General features: G+C 39.7%; 1 protein-coding gene across 8 annotated transcripts in view; it reads left to right on the forward strand.

Moving 5' to 3' along the window:
- The window catches only part of RABGAP1L (RAB GTPase activating protein 1 like), a 762,787-nt gene that overhangs the window by 651,370 nt on the left and 83,572 nt on the right, over positions 1–27,845 (forward strand). For 2 of the 8 annotated variants that reach the window (XM_045983139.1, XM_045983142.1), the window contains exons 1-2: positions 7,814–7,967; positions 9,111–9,874. The exons of 5 other annotated variants lie outside the window; for them this stretch is intronic. In XM_045983139.1, coding sequence (XP_045839095.1) covers positions 9,764–9,874 — 111 coding nt within the window. In that variant the 5' untranslated portion in view covers positions 7,814–7,967; positions 9,111–9,763. Of the gene's footprint in view, positions 1–6,757; positions 6,777–7,813; positions 7,968–9,110; positions 9,875–27,845 lie in introns of those variants that run through there. One more of the 8 variants, XM_045983140.1, reaches the window with a different exon arrangement.

Here is a 27,845-nt window from a genome sequence, read left to right on the forward strand (position 1 = left end):
ATAACAGGATTGTAAGTTCAAGCCTCACATTGGGTGTAGAGATTACTTAAAAATAAAATCTTAAAAAAATAAAAATAACATATTATATATATTATAAAACATAAAATAAAATATAAATAAAACATATAAATATACAATATTCAAATATTAAATATTTTAATACTTAATATTCAAAATCAAATATTTTAATATTTAATATTCAAATATAAATATTTAAATGAAATATGTGTTTTAATATTAAATATATTTATTTAAAATATAAATATAAATATATTAAAATATAACATAAATAAAATATAATATAAAATAAAAAATATATAAATAAATTCTTATTGAAGTGAATGAAATTGCTATCACTCTTAGTAAGACAACTGTTAAACACTGTTAAAAAACAATTAAAGCCTTTTTATTATTTTTCTATTAACCCATTAAACAATTCATTCTTGTTCTTAAAGCAAAAAAGAAAAACCTGAGGGTCTAGAAGGGGCGGGGGGGGGGGGTGGGAGGTTGGGGGAACAAGGTGGTAGGTATTAGTGAGGGCATGTGTTACATGGAGCACTGGGTGTGGTACAAAAACAATGAACACTGTTATGCTGAAAAGGAAAAAAAAAAAAAGCCAGTTTTTAACAGTGGAGAAGCTGCTGTTGACAAGTCATTCAAGGAATGCTGCTTCAGTCCACACCATATTTTCTTCTGTAGTAGATGGTTAATATGTGCATTATACTTGTCAGTAGTTGGCCTCAGTTTTACATTTGCAAATGCCTTAAAAGTAATACTCTTAGATGCAAAATGAGTTTTTAGTTCGTATTTTGAATATACAATAATACAATATTAAAAAGAAAAAACTTAGAGGGGGATGTCTGGCTGTCTTAGTGGGTGGAACATGTGACCCTTGATCTCAGGGTCCTGAGTTCGAGCCCCATGTTGAGCACAGAGCTTGCTTAAAGAAATTTAAAAGCAAAATACTAAAAGAAGAGAGATACAAAGTCCAGCTTTGGAAATTGTAAAGCTTCTATTTCAGGATCTTGAATTTGAGTTTACTGTCTTCTCTCGAATTCATCTTATGATGAACCTGTTGGGAGTCAGGGGACACACAGCCTTTTTAATCACATATTTCAATTTTATTTTATTTATTTTTTTAAAGATTTTATTTATTTATTTATTTGACAGAGAGAGACCACAAGTAGATAGAGAGGCAGGCAGAGAGAGAGAGAGGGAAGCAGGCTCGCTGCCGAGCAGAGAGCCTGATGTGGGACTCGATCCCAGGACCCTGAGATCATGACCTGAGCCGAAGGCAGCGGCTTAACCCACTGAGCCACCCAGGCGCCCCTCACATATTTCAATTTTAACCATGGCTCTCATTTGCTAGCAGTGTGACCTTAAATTACTTAAACCTGTAGGGCAGTGGTTTACTCTTCTGTAAAATGGATAATAAAACCCGCTTCACAGTATTGTTGTAAAAATTAGGAGAGTGTAGTTAAAGCTCCATCCCAACACAGTAGATGTTAAATAATGTGTTACTTCTCTCTTCCCCTCCCCCTTCACTTCTCATCAAACTCAGCTGATCTCTTTGAAATGAAATGAATTAAGTTTCAGCTTCCAGATAAGCTGTTACTCTAAACCATTGTATAGGATACTTCTTTTAACTCTAAGATACCAATGAACAATGGAAAATCTTGTTATAATACAATTATAAAGAAGGATTATGTATTTCCACATGTTTGCCCATAGTAACAGTGTTTTGTTGATCAGGTTACAACAGATGAATATCGGTATACAACAAATGCCGTCTTTGTTCCCTGTTCTTGTCACAATTGCTTAATTTAATAAGAGGTAATCGATTAAACTCTGTCTGCATTGTCATCAGGAAACTGGAGAGGGCGACGAAAGTACAGGAGACTCCACACACACGTAAACACACACAAATTATCAACCTTTCAAGTCCTCTAACCTGTCTCAATGATTTCTGACAGAATGACACATGTAAATTACCAACCTGCTCCCAAATACAGCAACATCTAAAAACATTTAATTGCTTAGGGAAAGCTGGTGGAAGGTTGGAGTTGTGTGACATCATCTATCTCTTTCTCCTGGATTTTTATTAATTGGATAAGGAACTAGAAAATGGAGACGTTGTGTTCTCGGATCCTGAGCTACTCCCCCCCAATCCTCCCTCAGTTCTTGAAAGTTATAATTCCATCTTCTCTTTGGTGTTTAGCAAACGATCTTGTCCCTGCAGACATCATTTTTATTAATATTGATAATAACAGCAAATAACAGCAACATTAACCAAATGCTTTCTAGAGCCAGGCAGCTTACTAAGGGATTTTATGTGCATTATCTCATTATCACTCATAGTAACAGCATTGTTATTATTTTCTTACCGTATGGATGCCAAAACCAAGAGTAAGACAGCCTATGTAATTTGCTTATGGTCACAGAGCTAGATGTTACCCCAAGTTATTCTGAACTCTGAAGCCCATGTGTTAACCATTATACTATAGGTCCTTCCCCTGATGACAAAAATAGAGGCCCGAAAGGCAAAAACTTCATGGTCTTCAATGACTGCCCTTGGCCTATACACCGTTTTCCAAATTTGTTGACCTGACATTTGAAACCTACCACAGGCCAATTCAAATCTGCCTTTGAAACCTTATCTCCTACTGTACCCCACCAGTATCAGCTCCTCATTGTGACCAGTTTATTTTCTCTGTAAAAAATTATTTCACTTTGCCTATCCAAATCTAATCCGTCTTTCCACGAAGGCTTTCCTGTATGCAGAGACTTCATAATATTACAGTCTTAAAGTCACTAGTGATTGCATTACTTGACAAACATAGTGTATTGTTGTCTTTGGTGGCAGGGAGGAAATACTGGTATTTGAAAATCAGTAGAGTCTGGCACATGGCTGATTCTCAGTTTATGTTTGCTCACTTCCCTTATTGTCCTTTAGTGATGAAGGGCATGCACTTTGGAGCCAGATACACTGATTTTTTGATCTTATCAGCTCCATTTCTAATTGTGATAACTGAGTCAAATCACTACACTTCTCCATATTTTAGTGAAGAAAAAGGGAAAATTAGAGTTCCTAGTTCATTGAGTTATTGTGAAGATTAAATGAGATTCTATGTCTAGGACACAGTGAATGCTTGCTACATGTTAGTTCCCATTATTATTATAAAAGATTTTTAAAGGATATATTAGTTATTATTGCATGTTTGTGTGTGTGTTTTAAGTGTGGAGCCCATTGTGGGACTTGAATTCATGACCTTGAGATCAAGATCTGAAATGAGATCAAGAGTTGGATGCTTATGGGGCTCCTGGTGGCTCAGTGGGTTAAAGGCTCTGCCTTGGGCTCAGGTCATGGTCCCAGGGTCCTAGGATTGAGCCCTACATGGGGCTCTCTGCTCAGCCAGGAGCCTGCTTCCTCCTCTCTGCCTGTCTCTCCGCCTACTTGTGATCTCTGTCAGTCAAATGAATAAATAAAATCTTAAAAAAAAAAGAGAGTTGGACACTTAACTAACTGAGCCACCTAAGTGTCCCTATTACTCATTATTATAACTAGATTATATGTTACTGTATTGAAAATTTTGTAAGCCCCCATCACCCCCATGCACATTACAAGCATTTAGCAAATGCTGTTGAGTTTTTGAGATATAATTCACATAGCATCATATTCCTCAAGTTGGTTTGTTGTTGTTATTTTTTGTTTTTAAATTCTTGTTAACTGTAATATTAGTTTCAGGTGTACAATATAGCAATTCAGCACTTCCATCTATCACCCGGTGTCTCCTTAATCCCCATCACCCATTCAACCCACCTCCCCACTCACCTCCCCCTGGTGACCATAGAGTCCACCGCTGTCAGCTGTCTGTATGTGACCTCCTGGGGGGACCTGAGGGCACACTGGAAAGGGGCTTATCCAGGAGGGCACCAGCCCTGCAGGAAGAACTTGAAACAAATGAATATGTAAATAAATCTAGCTCACACTTTTTTGCCATTCCCTAAAACTGAAACTGCCTTCTGATCTTGGTTAAAAAAAAAAAAAATCTAAAATATTATCCTTGTGGAATGGTTTGATTTGGTTGTTAGTAAAACTTTTTAAAAATTTAAAACACATTTTAAATTTTAAAAATTATTGGAATGCTTTAAAACTTAAAGTAAAGGTATTTGTAATTACAAGTGAGTTGTGTATTCTGCTTCAAATGAGACAAGACGAAGCATTGCTCATATTTTTAAATGTGTCTGAAACCATCCTCAGCAAATATCAGTGAATGCTTACAACACTGGAAGCACTTATTTTTGGTTAGGTAAAGTTTAAGGAAACGCATTGTGTTAAAAAACAAAATTCAACTAAGTAAATTTTGAAGATCTTGTTGACTTTATCCAATGATTCATCACTTGGGCAGCAAGTCCCAATCTAGCAGATAGGAAGGAGCTCTGAGGAGCTGTACCAGAGAAGAGACTTTCATAGGCAAAAGGGAGCAGGAACAAAGTTACAGCAGGCCAAAAAGCAGGTTGATTATTTCAAAGGGGTCTGTCAGGCAGATTACCCAACTAGTGCTGATCAGGCGACTTCTGAATGACTGGTTTAAGATTCCATTTCAGGGAGAGCCAACGCCGTGATGAAGCCTCTGGTAACATGGGGCTTCACAAAAGTGACTCCATTTTGGCCCTGTTGTCTTGTTTTTAACAGTTGGCTGTGGATTTTAGAGTTACAAATGAGGTAAAAAGCTGATTGTAAGAGAGTTGCAGACTCATGGTGTGGACTCTCCCTCACCCACATTCTTTGTAGTGAGGAAGTAAGATACCCAGTACAGCTGTTAGGCAAGTATTTTAGGCTCCACTGGTTTTTCTTTTCTTTAACTCTGGGGTTTTTCTGTCATTGCTGTTGTTTTTTTACCTTAAGAATCTGTGATTTCTGGGGTTTTGAATTTGCCTAGCAATTGCGGGGAAAGATAGGAAAGATAATGAGCTGAATGGCTAGAGTTTGACACAAGAATAATGGTTTTCTTTACTTACCTTTGCATGATTTTTTTAAAAGAAAACTAAGATTTTGCTTATTTATCTTTTACTCTTTGATCTTTTCCCTTTGTAAAAACTCAGTATGTGTCACTGGACTACTCTGAAATCCAAAATATCCTGAAAAGCTTTCCTCTCTTGATACTTCTGTGACTTCTCATTCTCCTTTTATCTTTTGTTCCCCCACATAGAGCACTTGGGTTTCATAATGTGCACTCCTAAGTGGGAAACCTACTTGGAATACTGGTTTTCTGTGACTGAGAAAGTACTTGTAGAATTTTATCTTTCTCCCAGTTGTTTATGTCAATACCATGAATACTTGTGAAGGTCTCTTAAAACTGAGTCACGTACACTTGGTGAATGTTGATCTTGACTGATTGAGGAACCGAGAGACAAGCACCACCCAGGAGGGAAAGAGGGCGTCTAGAAGGCTCCACCTGCGCTTGGGGGGAGGGTGCAGAAGACCCTCTGCCCTTGAGACCACATTTCTGCCCTGGAACTTTTCTCCTCCTTTCTGTCTCGCCCTGACCTTATGGCTGTTGTGAGAAGTTCAACTAGCAGAACCTGAGGCATGGGGAAAAGGGTCTTTGCAGCCACTCTTGGGGCCTTCCGTTTCTCACATATTTTCACCTTTGATTTGAATACCCCTGTCCCCCATAAAAGCTACTTTGCTTTGCTGCATTTGGGGAGAACACAGAAATTAGAAAATGTTCATATCTTATTCAGGTTTTTCTTGATTTTCTTTTTCATTTTGGCTGTACCTGCATTTGTGAGAACAGATGTTCTCTGAAGGCCGGGCATGGTTTACTAGCCTCATACTCAGAGTGACCCAGGTATGTTGTTGTTAAAAAGTAATAATCCGGGGCGCCTGGGTGGCTCAGTGGATTGGGCCGCTGCCTTCGGCTCAGGTCATGGTCTCGGGGTCCTGGGATCGAGCCCCGCATCGGGCTCTCTGCTCTGCAGGGAGACTGCTTCCTCCTCTCTCTCTCTGCCTGCCTCTCTGCCTACTTGTGATCTCTCTCTCTGTCAAATAAATAAATAAAAAAAAATCTTTAAAAAAAAAAAAAAGTAATAATCCCAGAAGAATGATTGTAGAACAAAATCACCTACCAGAATAAAGTCATACTATGTAAAGTGTTAAAATGACACTTACAAAAAATCATTAAAGATATTTTGTTCACCAGAATGTTCTTATTAATGAGATCTGGAGAGGTTTTTACAAATTATTTTGTAGCCAGGTTGGCCTCTAAACTGCAAAGACTAAAGAATAATCAATAAAAAGTATCACGGAATCCTCTTCAGAGGCAAAAAGTTCACATTAGAAAATCCAAAGTAGGGTACAAAGTAGACTGCCTTTGTTGGGACGCATTCTAGTAACCCCGACTTTCTTAACATCTGGGATTACTGTTACCCTTTGTTTTTTATTCTCATGAAGATGAAAAAGGTATTTCCACCTTCAAATCCCCCAGTAAGCCTGTTTAGTGGAAGGAAACTGGATACTTATTTGGACTGTGTCTGAGCGCACGTGAAAACCTCAGATCTAGTCCATCCCTCTCAATTTACATGACCATGAGGAAACTGAAACCTCGGGAGGTTGAATGACTTGCCCTGGGACAGACAGCTAGCTAGTTCCTGCTTGAACTGGCCACCGTCTATTGGTTCCCACTGACGCCCTGTTTCCTGCTGGCAGTTGGATGTACAGTTCCCTCCTGGTACATTTTAGCAGCAAGTGCTGCTACCCGCCTTGATCTCAGGTAATTCCCACCCCCCCCACCCCCGGCTTTTTGCAGAGTTGCTTCGGGGTGCGAAGGAGAGGACTGCAGAGACTCAAGTGGAAACAAGGCTGGGAGATCCATGGGATCAGTTAACAGGGGAAAAGGCCAAAAGAATAAGAAAGATGCCTTGCAAGGGAGTAGAGGACTGTTTGTAAACTTGACTCTAACAGGGAGGGTTCAGGGCGGGGAGAAAAGGTCTTAAGAAGAAAAAAGGCCAGTTCCAAGACAGGTTTTTAAACAGATCATTAGTTTTCAAAAAGTATGCTTTTTGTTGGGACCACAAGTATACATTTCATTGTAAGAGAAAAGAAACACTGGGATTTTTCCTGCCCAGACTCTGAGAGTCCAAGTGTGGAGAACCATGGTAAGGGTGACAGAAATAAAGCGTACAAGTCTAACTTAGGGAACCCCTGCTTTAGAAGATGCATGCATTCTGGCTTTGATAGAGGATCTCTTAGATTTAGAAATGAAACGCTATTAATAGTGCTAGTGACTGTGGCTAATTAGAATGGTCTTTTGTAGGTAATAAATCAGAAGCTTAAAAAAATACCCGACTGTTTACCTGAGAACCTGTGTGGAATTCTGAAAGGACTGATATATTTAAAGTCATCAGCCTCTGTTTATGTAATTTTTAAAGTATCTTTAAAATCTTTGTATCAAAAAATCTTTAGATTATGTTCCTAAAATTGTTTTGCACTCTTAAAAGCCCTGATCCCTAAATATTTTATGAGTTTAATACACAGCACCTAAACTGTTTGATGTTGTTTTTCTGGTCCTTTTTTTCCTTGGGTTATGAGTGTTCTTCTTAACCAAGGAGATTACCCATTGTTTCTCTGAATTGCTCTCCCGGGGTGCATAGGCAACTGCTCCAATGCGGTTTATAATTCTTGTTTGCCCCTGGGCGCTTGCCAGCGGGGAGTAAGGCATTCTGGGAAGTAGTTTCTTTACCTTCCACAACAGGTGTCTTTGTCAGTGCGCCTTATTCAGGTATCAGGGTAGAAGCACTGAGTCACCACAGCAAAGAAAAACATGAAAGCAAGAGGAATTGCTTTCCCATCCAGAAAATGGTGCTGCAAGGTAAACCCGAAACCTTCTGGCGCTAGTGTGTGCATGAAGAGGGTCACAATATCTTTTACAGTACCTCTGCAAAGATAAAAAGGACTTTAAAAGGTAGGAACTACCTGGATGCTTTATGAAACCTTGTCTCTTGATTACCGTTTAATTTTTACCTGGTTAGTCAGCGTTTAGATAAATATACTGGGAAACTTTTCTACAGAAATAAAGCATAAGAGACAAAGCTGCATTGTAGCAAAAAATGAAGTAAAAATGCTTTACTGGCTCCCACGAGGGTCAAGCCCAGTTTCAAGCTGTTTTAATCTTGAAGATTTATTGAAAGTATTGCATTTCTGTTAAAATAAGCTATTAGACTTACTTCTGTTTCCTAGCCATCAGGTGATTTTCTCCTTCGGGGTGTGTGTGTGTGTGTGTGTGTGTTTAATCTAGACTGCTGTATCAATTGCAAAACTCCCCTTATCATATTTAAATGGAACAAGGTGCTCTTTAAGTAATCATGTTAACCTAGGTGAAGATACTTCAGGAAATTAAGGGAAAATAGACACCATGAATCTCCTTCTAAGTTTTATCTTTTAAAAAGCACACAATTAAACAACATAACAATGCTATTGGTAATTAGGGCTAAAAATTCCAACCAGTTATCTGTATTTGATTATAGACAAACATTGCCAAATTGATTTCTAATTCTAACAAATGCTATAGATTCTGCAGTGTCAGAATCTATAAAAAGCAGAGAAGATAATAGCTTAATTGGAAATTTTGGAAAAATAACTTTTGGAGGAGCTTCATTTGTTCTCCCCTTTTTTATTTGCTTAATACTTTTCCCGTGGAATTAGTAGACATTATATTTCCTGGTAATTTAGGCAACCTTGTAATGATGATTACGGGCAGCCTTAAAATTTTTCGTAGTGCATATTGAGATTCATATATGGTCTCCCAACTGTGAAACACTTCTGGTGGCTGAGACAGCACCAGTTCATGACTATCTGCTAAAATGGGTAATTAAAAGAAACCTCTTAAGTTAAAAAAAAAAAAGAGGAGAACTTTTATCTATGGGAGAAAAACCATAAACTTAGAAGTGAGACTTTTGTGTTGCTTTCTGAATAACAACAGAAAACAAACAAAATCAAGAATTTTATTTAAAATATTTGTGTGTTTTTTCGTGGGAGAAGGGGAAATGACAATTAATTGCAGTCCCTGTTTCATTTTTATATTTTGGTACTTTTTTTGTTTTAACAGAAATAATCAGAGGTGAAAAAGAATCTCTTTTTTTCATACTTCAGGAGATAATTCTTAACCACACCAAGAATTCTAGAAATTCTGAAAAACTAAAGGTTGCCATCTATTTATTTTCTATGAATGTGAAAAAATAAGGCATGAGAAAATCCACTTCTCCAAGAAGAATCATCTTGACATAAATGATACTGAAGTAAGAAGACAAACTTTAAAAGTTTCTAATTACCAAGAACATAACAAATCAGTTTGGGGGCCTTTGTTTTCAAGTTTTATTTGGTTTTGCTATAGGATATTTCCAGTTAGAAAACTTCTCTTTATTTCTCTTTTTGAAGCTGAAAGAAGATTTCCCCAAACCGAACTTTCCAGCTGCTGTGTTAAGAATGCAGAAGGTGTTTATATTGTATACTTCCTCCACAGATAAGAGACCTGCCTTAGTTTTCTACTGGAGGTGAATTACCAAACGAGCCTGGGATAGCAGCTGCGTTTCTTTTTTTTTTCCCCCCTTTTCTTTTTTCCCTCCTGGATTTTTGATACTCCGCCCCCTCAAACTCAGGTGGGTGTGGGCATTGGCACTGAGCTGCGGCAGGATTTTTCCTTGGATAGTCTGGTCTGGAGCTGGGGCAGCAGCTGGTGCTGTGGAAAGGCCAGCTGGCAAGATGATGGAAGAAATCTCCATCATGGTAGCCTATGACGCCCATGTTTTCAGCCAGCTGCACGATGAAGACTTCCTCACTAGTCTGGTGGCCGTCAGCAAGCCCAGGTCTATGGTAGGTGGTGCGAGCACACTCCTCTGGGGCTGGGTTTTTTTTTTTTGTTTTTTTTTTCCTTTTCTAACATGATAGCTGTGTTCCTATAGCAACTGAGAAAAACTTCCTGGGAATTAAAATAGAAGTATTGCGTTTGGCTTTGTGTTCAGGCTACAGAAAGGTCTGAAGGTTTTTAATGATTTATTTACATCACTGAACACTGTGACATGTTTAATAGTGCATTTTAAAGTGCTTTAGGAGTAAAACTTAGGTTACTACTTTCATATGTAATGAGGGTCAGAGGAGTTTTAGAACGGCAAATACCACTTTGTCCCATGTGTTCGCCTTGCATGTGTGTTCATGATTATTAGGTGAAGCTTACCTACATTTAATCACAAACGATTCAGTCTTCTTGAAGTGGAACATTTGTACCAGTGGGCTAGAACATCAGTATGGAGATCTGAACTATCTAAAAGTCAGATAACTTTCAAAATATTTACGTTATTACTAAGAACTATTATGAAATTAACTTCTAATACAGTTACCGCTTGGATTTAATATTTGGAATTTTTTTTTCACTGTTCTCCAAGGGTCTTGGTGTGCATGTCCTTGCATAACAGAAAAATGAAGTTCTTGCAAATGTTTGTTTCTTCTCTGTGGATGTCATCCTTTTAATGGCTATGGAGTTTAAGATAGCAGTGAGTCAGGCGCCTGGGTGGCTCAGTGGTTTAAGCCGCTGCCTTCGGCTCAGGTCATGATCTCAGGGTCCTGGGATCCTGGGATCGAGTCCCACATCAGGCTCTCTGCTTGGCAGGGAGCCTGCTTCCCTCTCACTCTCTCTGCCTGCCTCTCTGCCTACTTATGATCTCTCTCTGTCAAATAAATAAATAAAATCTTTAAAAAAAAATAAAAGATAGCAGTGAGCCATACTTTGTAAACTAACTTTCCCAACCATTGCCATAGTAGCTTCTTATTTATTATATTTGATAGTACTCATCACAAGCAGTAGAATGAAAGACCGTATTGTAACAGTTATCTTGCTAATATGAAACCCTGATTCTCTGTTTTAAGGCATAGGAACCTTAACAACATACCTGGCAATTTTTTCAAACAATAACTTGCAATGAACAATATAAAGGGGAATCTCATAAATTGATTTTAAAAGACTTAAGGGTTATAGTAAGTAGATGCAGCCTAAATTTTTTTTAAAGGTTTTTTATGTATTTATTTGACAAAGACACAGCGAGAGAGAGGGAACACAAACGGGGAGCGGGAGAGGAAGAAGCAGGCTTCCTGCAAAGCAAGGAGCCTGATGTGGGGCGCCATCCCAGCACCCTGGGGTCATGACCTGAGCCGAAGGCAGACACTTAATGACTGAGCCACCCAGGCACCCCATAGATGCAGTCTATTGCCATTGTTTAGATGCTGAATTGAACAAACTATATAAAACATCTATAATTGACCACTAGTTAGATATTTAATGATACTAAGAGGATTATTCATTTTTATGCAATAAAGATATTATAATTATGTTTAAAATGATGGTTTAGAGATACCTAATAAGATAATTATGGACAAAATGATTGCAAAGGTTCAAAACCATTTACGATTCAGTAGAGGGTTGGTGATGTTGGTGAAGCTAGATGACTGTGTTGGTAATTGTTGAAAGTGGGAGATGACTATATAGGGATTCATTTTACTCTGCTTTTGTAGGTTATTTTTTTTACGTAGGCTCCATTCGCAGTGTGTGTCTTGAACTCATGACCCTGAGGTCAAGAGTTGAATATTCCATTGACAAAGCCAGCCAGGTGCCCCTGTAGATGTCTCTATAGATGCAGTTGAAGAGTCAGCTGAACCAAAGAAAATAGCAAAGGCCAAATAAATACAACACAATATACATCTATAAGTGTTCATTAATACAGAAACATCTAGCCTTTTGCATTCTTGTCCTATTTAATATATATAACTTACATTGTTTTCAGTTTTATAATTACATATATTATGTGGATATTACTGCTGATCCTTAGTTAAACCAAAATATTTTACCAAGTCAGGAGAGTTAGTCCACCAGTAGTTGTGGATAATCTTTTTAAACTTCATTTTAGCCATGAGTTTCAATATTCCGCCACAAAAACTTACCCAGAGAATTAGAACTTGATTTCATTTCTTTTTGGTGGTCCTGTCGGGATCCTCCTTCAGGTGTCTGAGCTGAGTCTTCAAGCGCTTGGAGGAATTTCCCATGCCAAAGGGGAGGAAACAAGAACAGATAAAAAGTGGCACACTGAAGACCTGGGAAGCTGAGGTGGGAGGCAGTGACCTGACCAGGTCCTAGGGAGCATCTCAGCAAGTGTAGGACATTGTGTACTGTGCATGTGTAGTCATGTGCAGGGGACAGGAGACACAGAGAGGACATGAACCAACGAATTAATATCAGTGTGCTTACCAGGAAACACTTCCATTTGTAGATGATATGAATATTCAGTATGTTGATGTATGCTGTGCCTTGATACAACTTCAGCTCCCCCAAAGCACACTTCTGGTCCTAACCCTGGAGCATATCTGCTATGAAACTTGGTCACTAGCATGGAAGGTCTCAGAGGCATATATGATAAAGACACAAAATATTGGTCTTTATACTACATGTTTAAATAATGTGTATGTTGGGGTGTTGAATCTGATTATACAACTTTCTGGAGATACATGGTTTCCGTTACCAGAGGTGAAATTTTTAAAGACTTGACTTTTATAGCCTTTCGAAGGTGATTATTTGGTTTCGGTTCATGTGGAAAAGTCATACTAAAATTGTGCTAAGATGAAATACTTATCATTTACTTTTTATTTCACGTTAGTTTTTTTTTTTTTTTTTTTTTTTTGCTTTATCTGAGATGAACCCTTTAAATTGTGTGAAAAAGATACATACTCAGGGCGCCTGGGTGGCTCAGTGGGTTAAGCCGCTGCCTTCGGCTCAGGTCATGATCTCAGGGTCCTGGGATCGAGTCCCACATCGGGCTCTCTGCTCAGCATGGAGCCTGCTTCCCTCTCTGTCTCTCTGCCTCCCTCTCTGTCTACTTGTGATCTCTCTCTCTCTCTGTCAAATAAATAAATAAAAAATAAAATCTTTAAAAAAAAAATACATACTCAGATTTTCTGTAGTAAGAAATAAATTACTTCTCAATCTGATTTATTACCGCACTGTGAAGCAAATTACATTCTTGCTAACATATGAAATCCTTTGGGTTTAGGTAGATTATTATGAAGGGTATTTGAAAGGTTTCTTAGTACAGAATTAATTAAATATCTTTCTGTAATTGGACTTTGTTTCATAATGGAAGGTATCTTGATTCCTCAAATGGTAAAAATCCCATTAAGAACAATGGTTTTGGTGTGGACGCTGAATCTTTCCTTGTTTATAAGTAGCCCTGTGGCTTTCTGACATTTTTGGTGGAGACTCATGGTACAGAAATATAAGCCAGGGGCACCTGGGTGGCTCAGTGGGTTAAAGCCTCTGCCTTCTGCTCAGGTCATGGTAACAGGGTCCTGGGATCGAGCCCCACATTGGGCTCTCTGCTCAGCAGGGAGCCTGCTTCGGCGTCTCTCTCTGCCTGCCTCTCTGCCTACTTGTGTCTGTCAAATAAATAAATAAAATCTAAAAAAAAAAAAAAAAATACAAGCCGTTATGCACACAAGACTAAAAGAAAATTTAAACAATACTTTTGTTGCTACTTGTGATGTATTCAGAGTTTTTGTTTTGTTACAGGCTAGTTATGTTCCACTGAATTTATTTCAGAAATGTCTCAAGCTACACTTTAAAAAATATGGCTATATCCTATTGATCCTTTGAATAATAATGCAAGAAAATCACAAATCTCTTTATACAGTTCCCTTTAGAGAATCATGGCAAGAAAAACGGATAAGGAAGCCAAGCATAACTCCTCTCCAGGTCTCTCTCTCTCTCTCTCTCTCATTCATTCTCTCTCTCTCCCCCCTTCTCTCCCTCCCTCCCACCCAAGAAATTACCTGGGCTCCTGGCTGGCTCACTCGGTAGAGCAGTAGAGCATTTGACTCTTGATCTCAGGGTTTTAGGTTCAAGTCCCATGTTGGTTGTAGAGATTACTTTAAAAAAAAAGAAATTGCTTAGGCCAGTATTATACTTACTAAGAGAAACTAAACAAAAGTTGAGAGTCACCACTTGTAAAACTTTAAGAATTTTTTAATTACAGGGGTACCTGGGTGGCTCAGTGGTTAAGTGGCTGCCTTCAGGTCCCAGGGTCCTGGGATCTGGCTTCCTGCTCAGTGGGGAGCCTGCTTCTCCCTCTCGCACACCCCCTGCTTGTGTTCCCTCTCTCTATGTCTCTCTCTCTCAAATAAATAAATAAAATCTTAAAAAAAGAAAAGAACTTTTTAATTACAGCATAAATAAGTTGGTGTGTAAGGTGAAGATCCAGTATAGTCAAAAGGGCCCCAACAGCATTTAGAAAGATGCCTCACTGAACACAGGATTCCAGCTTTCCTTTAACAGATTACTTTTTCTTTGGTTGTTCTCTGGCTGAAATTAACTGGCTTGCATTTTGAGACAAGTTGTACCCTCCCCCATTCTCCCTCCAAGAGCACGTATCTTTACATCTGACCTGAGGTGCTCACACAAGGAGTGGTAAACAACCGAAGGGGGGCAGTCTCTGAAGTTGCCTCCGTCGTGGCCTTCTGTGGCAGAGAGGAATGGCCGGCATTCTTCTCTACCTCCTCCACCATCTCCAGTAATTTCCAGAGCTGGCTACTGTAAGTACAGGGAGAAGATCACACCTGTTACATTTATTATGCATTCCGAAGGAAGCTTTGACTATGTATTTAAATTTAAAATGTATGAGTTTAACAGCTAACAAGCCTAATAACCAATGCATACTTACTGTCAAGCTGGAATATTTTAGGTTAAATGTTAATTTGTATCCTGCTGAATTGTTTTCATTTTTTAATCTATAGAGTGGTTACGAAGGGAACTTTGCATTCTGATGTCTCTTAGGGCAGTATGTAACGTTACAGACGTTTTTGGGTTACCGCAGTGTGCTGGTATAAATAGAATATCCCTTCCTCCAAAGACCTCACAGACAAGTTAAAGAGAGAAGCAAAATAAATATTTATGGCAGTGATACTTGGCTTTGGTATGGTAGAACAAAGTGAAGAATTATTACCACGGGTTGAAGAGCGTGGAAGAAGGCTTCAGAAGGGGGTGGGGGCACTTAAGTCCGACTTTGAAGGCTGACCAGGTGCTTGCCAACCAGTGAAAGGGAGTAGGACCTTTCTGAGCCTTTCTGAGCAAGAGGGAACAGCTTGTGCAAAGGCTGAGAGGTAAACTGCTTTGGGAGCTTTTTAAGTTACTCTGTCCCATTCAAGTTTTAGATCTGCTACTTACTTGTAAATTACCTAAATTCTTTACATTTCACTTTCCTCATCTCAAAATGAGGGACTTAGTAGTACTGGTCGTATTGGATTGCTGTACGGATTAAATGAGAGGATTTGTACGGTATTTAGCACAGTGAATGCCCTCCCTCACTGTCTCCCTTCTAACAAGGAAAGGGCTGTTCAAACTGGAGAAGGCTTAAAGGAAGGAGTGGGTTGAGTAGATAAGGCACCACAGTGATGTGGAAGGAGGAGGGTAGACAAAAGGAGAACATGGGCTCGTTGGGTTACCCTGCTGAATGAATTACTTTGTTTGATTAGGGAATCACTATTAGGATATCAGTCTTATGAGAAACCTGAAATCTTCTGCCCTGGAGATGGTACAGAGGGTCTTAGGTTTGAACCTCAGGAAGGTGTGAAGGTAATACAGAATGAACAGGAGGGATTTAGGTGGGCCAGACCACCTGCTGAGTAGGTGTAGTGATTATGGTAGCAATAATCAGAAATAATCAACTAACGGGAGCCACATGGCCCATGGAAGTTTTTAAAAGGCGTTATGTCAATGCAGGTGAAAAGTTGACAAGTGTCTAGACTTAGACACTTGACAATGGCAATGTGATAAATTAGTCCACGCATGTTGGTTAGTTTTTGGCAGTACATACGTTAGGAAGAAGCAGCAGCTGATTTGCATGAGAAGAGTATATTATAGAAGTAAGTTGACAATTACTGTGAACTTCGTACTTCATATAATTGGGATGATTGCTGCTCCAAATAGAATGGGAAAGTTGGTATCAAGAATGTAATGGAGGGATGCCTGGGTGGCTCAGTCCTCTGGGTGTTGGGCTCTCCATTTCAGCTTGGGTGGTGATCTCGGGGTCGCGGGATCAAGCCCTGCTGCGCTGGGCTCTGTGCTTAGCAGGAAGTCTGCATGAGGTTCTCTCCCTCTCCCGTCCTCCCTGCTGTGTCTTTCTCAAAATTAAAATAAATACATCTTTTAAAAAAAAAAGTGTGTGTTGGAGAAAAGATGGCCTGGCTTTATTAGTTTCCACATCTAGAAATTCTAGGTCATCTGTCACTGTAAGGGACTTGGTGTTCAGTATTGAACACTGTCCATTAACAAAAGCTGTTTACCCATGCTAACACGTGTCTAGGCTCTGTTGCCACTAGATATTTGTTCTTCACTGATAGATACCAAAATAGCAGCCCTGTGCCAGCACAGGAGGGGAGCTCTTCCAGGGAGCTACGCTTTATCTGTTCTATCAGTGGATGAGGGTAAGCTGAAATTACTGCCTCCTTACTGGGTTGGCACACTGATGTAATCTAGCATGCCAGATTAGGAAGAAAAAAAAAATTCAGAGCAATTCCTTGTGCCAAAGATGGGTAAAACAATGAAATCAATAGTTGTTTCTAAATCTTCCCTGGGTATACATTTCAAATACTGATTCGAATAAAACCTAAGACCCATTGATTTGTCCGTATTTTTTTTAATGTTAGCCGAACATTTTTTATTCTTAATTCCCATTTACCGTGTACACGTTCTGGTGCTATTCCATCAATTTCAGTTCAGTATCAGGAGCCAAATCTTCCCTCATTTGGTTGATCAGTTCTGATAATGAGTTAAGGTTCTTAACAGTTGCAAGTAATAAAATCTTGAGGTTTCTTAAATAAGAAAGGGGACTTATCCTACAGACACCAGGGCATGTCCCTTTAAACTCAAGGGCAGAAGTTCAGCCAGGCAGCAGGACTGGCATGGGACTGATGCTGGCCAGCATTCTCCCTGTCTCTTGCCATCTCATTAACTTCTCTCTTGGCCTCTCCTTTATTTATTTCTCTCTACCCAAGTTTTCTTCTTCTTCATTCCCAAGAAAAATGGCTGCCATGCAGCATCCAGATTTACTGTTCTGTCATTTGCAGAGAGTTAAGCTGCTACCCTAAATCACAACTCCAAAATCCTCAGGGAGAATCTGGCCGAGTCGTGTCAGGTGACGTGACATCACGTAGAGCCTGTGGTACAGGCTTGGGAGCCCATCTGTCTGGGTCAGATCCCACCTCACCTCTAACTAGCTTGCTGGCTTTTGGCAGATTACTTGACCTCTCTGAGCTTCATTTTTTTCATCTGGAAAATTGGAAATGTATTAGAAGCACCTTCTAGGATTTTGTGAGAATCAGATCAGTCAATTCAAGTAAGGTACTTGAGTTTACCTTGCACACAGTAAGAGGCATGTGTGTATTACTTGGTATTACTCCAAACTGATTTCTGTTCATGCAAGTCTTGAAATAAAAGATGAATTTTTAGCAGACTTTATTAAAAAAATTCGTTATCTAGAAATTATCTAGGTGGTTTTGCTAATAAATATGAAATCATTGAACCAGCTCTGTAAAATAATTAGAACTTCTCTGCATTTAATCCCATGTGAGATTTGAGAAGTAATCTTTCTGTGCTTGATCCTGGGGGTGGTGTTGATTTGTAAGTCAATTCAAACTATTTGGGGGGAGATGTTATAGAAACGGTTGACATAAAACATATATTAAATTTTTTTATTTCTGTTTTTATTATTTTATTTTATTTTTTTAAAAGATTTTATTTATTTATTTGACAGACAGAGACCACAAGTAGGCAGAGAGGCAGGCAGAGACAGAAAGAGGGAGAAGCAGGCTCTCCACTGAGCAGAGAGCCTGATGCGGGGCTCGATCCCAGGACCCTGGGATCATGACCTGAGCGGAAGGCAGAGTCTTTAACCTACTGAGCCACCCAGGCGCCCCTTATTTCTGTTTTTAAATCCTAACTTATCCACAGTGGTTGAAAAAAAATCTTATTCTGGGTTTTTAGTTTGTTTTAACATCCGTGTTTGTATTCAGTTTAATAATAAAAAATATTCATTGGTCTGCTCCTATGTGCTATGCTAGATTTTTAAGCCCTGGGAGTGAGGTGTGAACATGAAAGACATATCAATTGTGAGTCTTATACTATTTTGGGGAAAAGTCAGACAGAAATATTAGCTAATGACATTACTTATCACCTAGTGAGAAGTATTATACAAAGACTTAAAATGGAGTGATATCAAAAGGGTTTAATTGGAGGCTTTATTTTGGGTAGTCACTGGCGGCCTCTCTGGTGTCATTTGAGATCTGAATGACATCCGTGGGAATGTCAGAGAAAAGCTCAGGCAGAGAAAAGCTCTGAGAGAAAGACCCCAAAGTGGTAACGAGTTTGATGCATTAGCAAAACAGAAGGGTGGGTGTGGGATCACAGTGTGGAATGAGCACCAGGGGCCGACAGTGGTAAGAAACGTGGTGGGGGAAGAAGTTGGGAACCAGGTTAGGGTGGAGGGCCTTATAAGTCAGAAGGAGTTCGAGTTTTATTCCTCATTTGATGTCCTTGGGTTTTAAAAATCTAATGGATCAGGTTTTAGAATTAGTTAACAGAAATCTAAATTGATGATTAAATTATTGGAGAAGCCAGTATTATATCAAAAACTCACCGCAGTGCTCAAACTCAATATGAAATGAAATTGTAACATTCAAACTCAACGCCAGGACTACAAGTTGACTTATAAATAGGATTTGCAACAAAACAAAGCAAAAATAACACAGGAGCCCTGATCATTGCAATGCCCACAATAGGATTTCTGGCAGACTGAGATATTGAAGAAGCCCACTTAACCTGATACAGTCAGGAGTGTAATTGGTTAATAGAAGAAATTGGCTGAAGGGATGAGGCATAAAAAAGAAAAAAGTACATATTAACCTAAACATTTATTTTAACATAAAACATCCGTATATATTTATTATCAATTTTGCTATAGGAATCTTAATGCCCTTTTTTAGACTAGGAATTCTGAAATACATAATACTTTTAGTTTGTTTCCTTAGGAGGGCAACAAACTAACTAACTAATGGTGCAATATGATGTAAACTTTGTAGAGTTTTTTTTTTTTTTTTAAGAAACTTCTTACATCTTTGATAGTAGCATTGCAATCGTTTAATGTGACAGTGACTTCTCTGTTTCACCATTCAACAAGAGCACTTTTAGCATATTTTGTTAGTTAGATACTGCTGCACAAAAAAACCACCATAAATTTTGTGGCACTCAATAGTCAGCATTTATCTTTATCTTATAAGTCTTTGGATGGTTAGAGTTCGGCTGATCTTGGCTGGCACAGATGGATATTGCTGAGTTTACTTAGCTTCAGGACCCAGAGTTGGTTAGATCTGCCATTCTTTTGTAATCAGAAGGCTATATGGAATGTTTCCTTCTCATGGCAAGAGTTTAGAATTTCCCAGAAAGGGAGGGCACCTGGGTCTCTCAGTCAGTTAAGCATCTGCCTTCGGCTCAGGTCATGATCCCAGGGTCCTGGAATCGTGCCCCACATCAGGCTCCCTGCTCAGTGGGGAGCCTGCTTCTCCCTCTCTGTCTGCTTGTGCTCTTGTCTCTCTCTGTCAAATAAATAAATGAAATCTTTAAAAAGAAAGAAAGGAGGGAGGGAGGGAGAGAAGGAAAAGGGAAGGAAAGGAAGGAAAATTCTCAGAAGGGTCAGTGGAAACGTTAGATGCCTCTTAAAGGTCTGGTCTCAGAGCTCACACACTTTGATAGCTGTCCATGTTCAATTGGGCAAAGCAGATCAGAGAGTCACCTCCAACATGGTGAGACAGGAAAGGATATACCACCATGGAGGTGGAGGAGGGGAAGTGACTATTTCCTGAACAGTCATCTACCACATATCTAATAATTGACCTTTCATGTGGTCATCATGGTTAGGTAGCTATCTAAAATATGTAAATACTGTGTTTTTCATAGCGTACTTTGTTTATATTCACACAAACTGTATATCCACAGATTTGTTATCAGAAAATTTGTTATCAGTCAGTTAAGCATCTGCCTTCGGCTCAGGTCATGGTCTCAGAGTCCTGGGATCGAGCCCTGCATGAGGCTCTCTGGTCAGCAGGGAGCCTGCTTCCCCCCACCCCCCAATCTGCCTCTCTGCCTACTTGTGATCTCTCTCCCTCTGTGTCAAATACAATAAAAAAATCTTAAAAAAAAAAAAAAAAAAAAGAGGGGCACCTGGGTGGCTCAGTGGGTTAAGCCTCTGCCTTTGGCTCAGGTCATGATTCTAGGGTCCTGGGAACGAGGCCGCATCAGGCTCTTTGGTCAGCAAGGAGCCTGCTTCCCTCTCTCTCTCTCTGCCCGCCTCTCTGCCTACTTGTGATCTCCGTCTGTCAAAGAAATAAAAAAATTAAATTTAAAAAAAAAAAGAATCGGGGCACCTGGGTGGCTCAGTGGGTTGGGCCGCTGCCTTCGGCTCAGGTCATGATCTCAGGGTCCTGGGATCGAGCCCCGCATCGGGCTCTCTGCTCAGCGGGGAGCCTGCTTCCTCCTCCCTCTCTCTCTGCCTACTTGTGATCTCTGTCTGTCAAATAAATAAATAAAATCTTTAAATCTTTTTTTTTTTTTTTTTTAATTTATTTGACAGAGAGAAATCACAACTAGGCAGAGAGGCAGGCAGAGAGAGAGGAGGAGGCAGGCTCCCTGCGGAGCAGAGAGCTGGACGTGGGGCTCGATCCCAGGACTCTGGGATCATGACCTGAGCCGAAGGCAGAGGCTTTAACCCACTGAGCCACCCAGGTGCCCCTAAATAAATAAAATCTTTAAAAAAAAAAAAAAAGAGTCTTGGGGTTATGGACTCTCGATAGTCTTTTTTTTTTTTTTTAAAGATTTTATTTATTTATTTGACAGACAAAGATCACAAGTAGGCAAAGAGGCAGGCAGAGAGGAGGAAGCAGGCTCCCCGCCTAGCAGAGAGCCCAGTGCGGCGCTCGATCCCAGGACTCCGGGATCATGACCTGAGCAGAAGGCAGAGGCTTTAACCCACTGAGCCACTCAGGTGCCCCTGGACTCTCAACAGTCTTAAGTCCATGGGCCCCTTATCAGAAAACCATTTTTAAATGCATAAAATAAAAAAATTATACAGGAAACCAATGATATTGAAACATAATCATCAAAATAGAAAAAAAAAATCACATTTAATAAATTTAGGTATAATTGACATAACCACTAGCTTCGGATGTATAACATGATTTGACATATGTATGTAAATTGCAGGATGATCACAATAAGTCTAGTTAACATTCAGCACCACACGAATTACAGGTTTTTTCCTTGTGATGAGAATTTTTTTTTTGCTGGCATCACTTTTTTTTTTTTTTTTTTTAAATGAAGGATGAAATTTAGTCTCATTCAGAGATTCATAGGCCTCATATAGGTGGTTAAAACCATCCTTCTCTTTCTGGGTTAACCATCTCCTAATTTCAGGTAATGTCCACAAGGTCTTTAGATCTGTTTGAAATTGTCCTTTGAGGAGATCCACCAGACCACTGCATAACAAAGGCTTGACCACACTCACTGCTGTATCTCACTAGATACCATCATCATCAAAGAGATGTACAAAATCCTTTTAAAAATCTGCATGGGCTGCCTTTTCATTGGCTGCCAAGTTCATCAGAGGCCAGGTGCTGCCATCTGTCTCGTCCAGGTCCATGTAGGGCCCGACACCCTCGGAAAATGTCTTGTCCACCTCCAGCTTCCTCTCTCCTGTGGTGCTTCAGGCATTCCTGGTCCTGTGATGAGAAATTTAAGATCTGCTCTCAGCAACTGTCAGATGTACAGTAGAGTATTTTCTGTTGACGTGTAGTTGATGTATAATGTTTTATTAATTTCAGGTGTACAACATAGTGATTTAATGTTATATGCATTACAAAGTGTTTGCAGTGATAAACCTAGCTACCATCTGTCATATACAAAGTTGTTAGAATACTAACTGTATTCCTTATACCGTACGTTGCATCCATGTCCTGTTTATTTTATAACTGGAAGTTTTTACTTTTAGTCCGCTTTGCTATTTTACCCATCCCCCTCCCCAACACTGCAATGGATTATTATTAATTATAGTCACCATACCATACATTCCATCCCCTGGACTTTATTAGTTAGATTTAACTAATAAGTTAGTTAAATTTATTAGTACCTTTTAACCACCATCACCCATTTTTCCTACCCCCCACCTCCCCCAAATCAGATTTGTGATAGAGTACTATGTGCTTCTTTATTAATATATTAAATAACAAGATATGGTAGCAAGCAGAATAACTACCATAATTCCAAAATAGTGATAAATATTAATAATATTTTGAGATGTATGCAGTAACTGTAATGTGAATGAAATTATCCATAATATCTATAGGTGATAGTTTCAGAGGTTTAGAGGTTCAGGTTCATCACTGCTCAAGGACACTGAATTCTCTTTTACAATCCGCTAACATAACATTTACCTTATATTATCTGAGGTTTTAGGGTAACGTTCTTTTCCTGCTGGCTGGCTAGAAGTCTTAGCCATACCTTATATTCTCTCTCTTCCCCATCTTGAAGATACAGAAAAATACTTGTGAAACTTTTGTGATTATGTGATTAATCTCCCGCTAACTCATAACATCCATGAGAGCAAGGCTGTGTCTGTTTTTGTTGGCCATTGTATCACCAGCCCTGCATTGTGCCGGGTGCATTGGTCTCACTGTGTATATTTAATTGATGGTATTGGGAGAAAATGAAGCACCACATAGGTATAATCATTGGTCTACATGACTTTGTGACAGTTGAACATATTCATAAATATCTGTGCACATAAGATAGGGATAGTTACTTAAAATTTTTTTAATCCTGGGGTTCCTGAGTGGCTCAGTGGGTTAAGTTTCAGACTCTTGATTTCAGCTCAGGTCATGATCTCAGGTTTGTGAGATCGAGCCCTGCATTGGGCTCCCGTGCTGGGCGCGGAGCCTGCTTGAGATTCTCTCTCTTCCTCTCTCTTCTGCCCCCCCCCCATTTTTTTTTAATCCTTAGACCTTTATACTAAATTCTTTTTTTTTCTTTTATTTCCAAGTTTGTATATTTTTAATAATTTTTTATTTTTTAATTAACATATATTATTAGTTCCAGGGGTACAGGTCTGTGAATCGCCAGGTTTACACACTTCACAGCACTCACCATAGCACATACTTTCCCCAGTGTCCATAACCCCAGCACCCTCTCCCTAGCCCCCTCCCCCCCAGCAACCCTCAGTTTGTTTTGTGAGATTAAGAGTCTCTTATGGTTTGTCTCCCTCCCGATCCCATCTTGTTTCATTTATTTGTTTCCTACCCCCTAAACCCCCATGTTGCCTCTCAACTTCATCATATCAGGGAGATCATGTGATAATTGTCTTTCTCCGATTGACTTATTTCATTAAGCGTAATAACCTCTAGTTCTATCCACATTGTCACAAATGGCAAGATTTCATTTCTTTTGATGGCTGCATACTATTCTATTGTATGTATATACCATGTCTTCTTTATCCATTCATCTGTTGATGGACATCGAGGTTCTTTCCATAGTTTGGCTATTGTGGACATTGCTGCTATAAATATTTGGGAGCACGTGCGCCTTCAGATCACTACATTTGTATCTTTAGGGTGAATACCCAGTAGTGCAATTGCTGGGTTGTAGGGTAGCTTATACTAAATTCTTATAAAATTGATTGTGGAGGGGCACCTGGGTGGCTCAGTGGGTTAAGGTCTCTGCCTTTGCCTCGGGTCATGATCCCAAGGTCCTGGAATGGCGCTCCGCACAGGGCTCTCTGCTCAGCAGGGAGCCTGCTTGCCTTCCTCTCTCCCTCTGCCTGCCTCTCTGACTACCTGTGATCTCTGTTAAATAAATAAATAAAATCTTAAAAAAAAAATCTGATTGTGGAATCAGGTTAGAGTCTCGTCAGGTACTTAAATGTTAGTTCTTGTTAAAAAACTTGGGCGCCTGGTGTGGCTCAGTGGGTTAAAGCCTCTGCCTTTGGCTCAGGTCATGATCCCAGGGTCCTGGGATCGAGCCCCACATTGGGCTTTCTGCTCTGCAGGGAGCCTGCTTCCTCCTCTCTCTCTGCCTGCGTCTCTGCCTACTTGTGATTTCTCTCTGTAAAATAAATAAAATATTTTAAAAAAAAAAAGAAAAAGAAAAAGAAAAATGCAGTCCTGTGTCTGTTGTATCTTATTCAGTGGTTCATTCAACATGTGTATCTCCTGTGTGCGTATCACTGTGTTCACCTCTGAGCCATCTTTAAGGAGGTGGTAATCTAGTTCCAGAGATAGCCATGTGAACAGTTCCTGTGAACCAGGGGTAAGAGGGCTATCAGAGTTGTCTGAGATGCCTCCCTCTTCTTTGCCTCTCTGTCACACCCTGCACCCTGGGCACTCACTGAAATGAGATATTCTGTCTGATTTTTGAGTTATACGTTGAGGTTCATTTTCCCTGCAGGTTGTTTTTATTTTCTGCCTCTACCTACCACAGCATCTGGCACACAGTATTTGAAGTAAAGGTTCTAATGAGCGAGTAAAGGAAGAATCAGGAGAGTGTGGGAAATAGAGATACTTCCATAAACATGTGGACACTTTTTTTTAGCATTTTGGTTTTTAAGCTTTTACAATTTACCTTTTTTTTTTTAAGATTTTTTTTTTTTTTTATATATGTTTGACAGGCAGAGATCACAAGTAGGCAGAGGCGGGGGGGGGGGGTGCAGCGGGAGCAGGCTCCCTGCTGAGCAGAGAGCCCAATGTGGGGCTGGATCCCAGGACCCCGGGATCATGACCCGAGCCAAAGGCAGAGGCTTTTTTTTTTTTTTAAAGATTTTATTTATTTATTTGACAGATAGAGATCACAAGTAGGGAGAGAGGCAGGCAGAGAGAGAGAGAGGAGGAAGCAGGCTTCCTGCCAAGCAGAGAGCCCAAGGCTCCATCCCAGGACCCTGGGATCATGACCTGTTTCAACAAATGTAAAATGGCATCTAGTGACGTTTCCAGCACACTTCTGTTGTCCTGTGATGTTACTAGTTTTTTAGAGTTATCCTTCCAGAAATAGTTTATGCAAATAAAAGCAAATTTGTATGTATTCTTCCCTTCTCCTTATACAGAAATTTTGTGTCCCATTCTGTGCTTTTCTCATTTAACAGCATGTGTTAGAGATTTTTCTTTGTCAGTACATCAAGGACACCTCGTTCATTTGACAGCTGCATAGATAAGTGTTTTATATGGATTTCCATGTGTTTAGCCAACTCCCAGTATATATATATCTGTATAAGGTTTCCAGTATTTTGCTGCTACCCACCATGGTGCTATGAATAATTTTGTATATCATCATTTCTCAAATGTGTGAGGATATCTGTAGGTTAAATTCCTAGAAGTCAAATTGTTGGGTTGAAGGGTAAGTGCATTTATAATTCTGATAGATAGGGCGAAATTGCTCTCTTTAGAGGATATATCATTTTTCTCCACCAATAATGATGCCATTCAAAAATGTAAACTTTGGAGTAGAATTCTAAAGAAAAAAAAAATAGAAATTTTTCAGGTGGTCAGGGGGAAGAAAAAGCTGCTCCATCAAGAAGAAACAGTATTTTCAGGGGCACGCGGGAGCGAGAGAGCTGGGAATTCCAGCTTGTTCTATGTGGCTGGAATACGGGAGCCAGACCAGAAGGTGGTAAGTGGGAGTTGGTCACGAATGGTTTTGAGTGTAATGCTAAGGAACTGATATTTTTAATTCTATAGATGGAGGTTTTGAGTTGGGATGTGATGTAATGAAGTTGATTAATACATGTTACAGAAAGAATAGATGTCCATATCTATTTAAAGTGAAGGTGCCCAGGTAATATATTCTTATATGTTAATAATTATATCTATGTCCAATAATCTATGATATGAGTCTATATAGAAAGTGTGAATAAACATATTAGAGAAAAAAATTTTTAAAAATAAAAGTGAAAGTTGCCAAATAGTTCTATTCCCTACATATCTTTTTGCAACTTAAAGGTTTTTTCATCATTAGTTACTAAAATAGTATGTCGTTATACAAAATATGGAAAATGCATATAAATAAAATCTAAAACGGAAACAAAACAATAATTGCTCATAATTTTGCCACTCTGAGCTATTTCATGTCCACATAACTCCTATTCTTAAAACGATCAAAGAAAATCATTATTAGGTTAGAAAATACAAAGTGGTTTTCAAAGACAAACACTTGTGAAAAGATTCTTGTAATATCTTCCAGGAAGAAAGAAAATAAAAACATCTACATATTCCTGCATAAATCACAGCCTAGTCGTCAGTGTAGGCTTACACAATGCGGCCTCCTCTTTTTTTTTTTTTTTTTTTTTTAAAGATTTTATTTATTTATCTGACAGAGAGATCACAAGTAGGCAGAGAGGCCGGCAGAGAGAGAGGAGGAAGCAGGCTCCCCGCGGAGCAGAGAGCCCGACGCGGGACTCGATCCCAGGACCCCGAGATCACGACCCGAGCCGAAGGCAGCGGCCTCATCCACGGAGCCATCCAGGCGCCCCGATGCGGCCTCCTCTTAAACATATGGTGTCTTTAGAGACGTAATCATTTTATTTATTTATTTTTTAAAGATTTTATTTATTTATTTGACAGAGAGAGATCACAAGTAGACAGAGAGGCAGGCAGAGAGAGAGAGAGGGAACCAGGCTCGCTGCTGAGCAGAGAGCCCGATGCGGGACTCGATCCCAGGACCCTGAGGTCATGACCTGAGCCGAAGGCAGCGGCTTAACCCACTGAGCCACCCAGGCGCCTATTTATTTTTTTGCTTTAAGGACCTTCACTACAAACCTTTTGATAGATATCCATTACGTGTACTGCTTTTCCTCTTTGTGACATTTTACTGGCAGGCACTTCTCTAATCAGGATATTGATTATCGGCCATAAGGAATGTGTGGAAGGATGGAACGTTTCAGAAAGCTAGACTCCACTGTGCATTCTTGGGAGTCGTTTTGTGGATTAATTGTAATCACCTGTGCCTGTTGGCACAGTCTGTGGAAGATCCTTTTCAGGCTGTTCTTCTGCGGGCGTAGGATTTGAAAAATAATCTCCAAGTCACTGATACTGTGTTTGAATACATTCATCTTCCTGCTTTGCAGGTGCATTGAGGTATCTTGGAATACATTTTTTCCTTCCCCAGTTACATCCTAAGAGTTTGAAGAGGGTGGGGAGGAAGGTCCCGGGTGCATTTACTGATCTTTCCATTAGAGTAGACCAAGCTGATTTAACAGTTTTGATGATTTGGGATTCAGGCTATCTTAGGTAATGTTAAAACCATGCAGTATTTAATGCTAGAATCAGCATAATTTCCCTTAGTAGTTAAAAGCTAACCCTTGGTTAGAAGCCCCAAAGCTCTGCATTACCCTCCAGCCTAGCAATCACACTTCCATTAATTTGATTCCTCCATGTTAAACGGTCATTTTTATTGCCCCTGCCTGAAAGGTGCCAATTGCTTTCCCTCTTGGGTGTAGGCTGCTCAGCTTTCCTCTTATTTTTTTTTTTTTTAAAGATTTTATTTATTTATTTGACAGAGAGAGAGATCACAAGTAGGCAGAGAGGCAGGCAGAGAGAGAGGAGGAAGCAGTCTCCCTGCAGAGCAGAGAGCCCGATGCGGGGCTCGATCCCAGGACCCTGAGATCACGACCCGAGCCGAAGGCAGCGGCCCAATCCACTGAGCCACCCAGGCGCCCCAGCTTTC

Source organism: Meles meles, chromosome 17 (genome assembly GCF_922984935.1).
Source record: "Meles meles chromosome 17, mMelMel3.1 paternal haplotype, whole genome shotgun sequence".
In the NCBI taxonomy this organism is placed as follows: Eukaryota; Metazoa; Chordata; class Mammalia; order Carnivora; family Mustelidae; genus Meles; species Meles meles.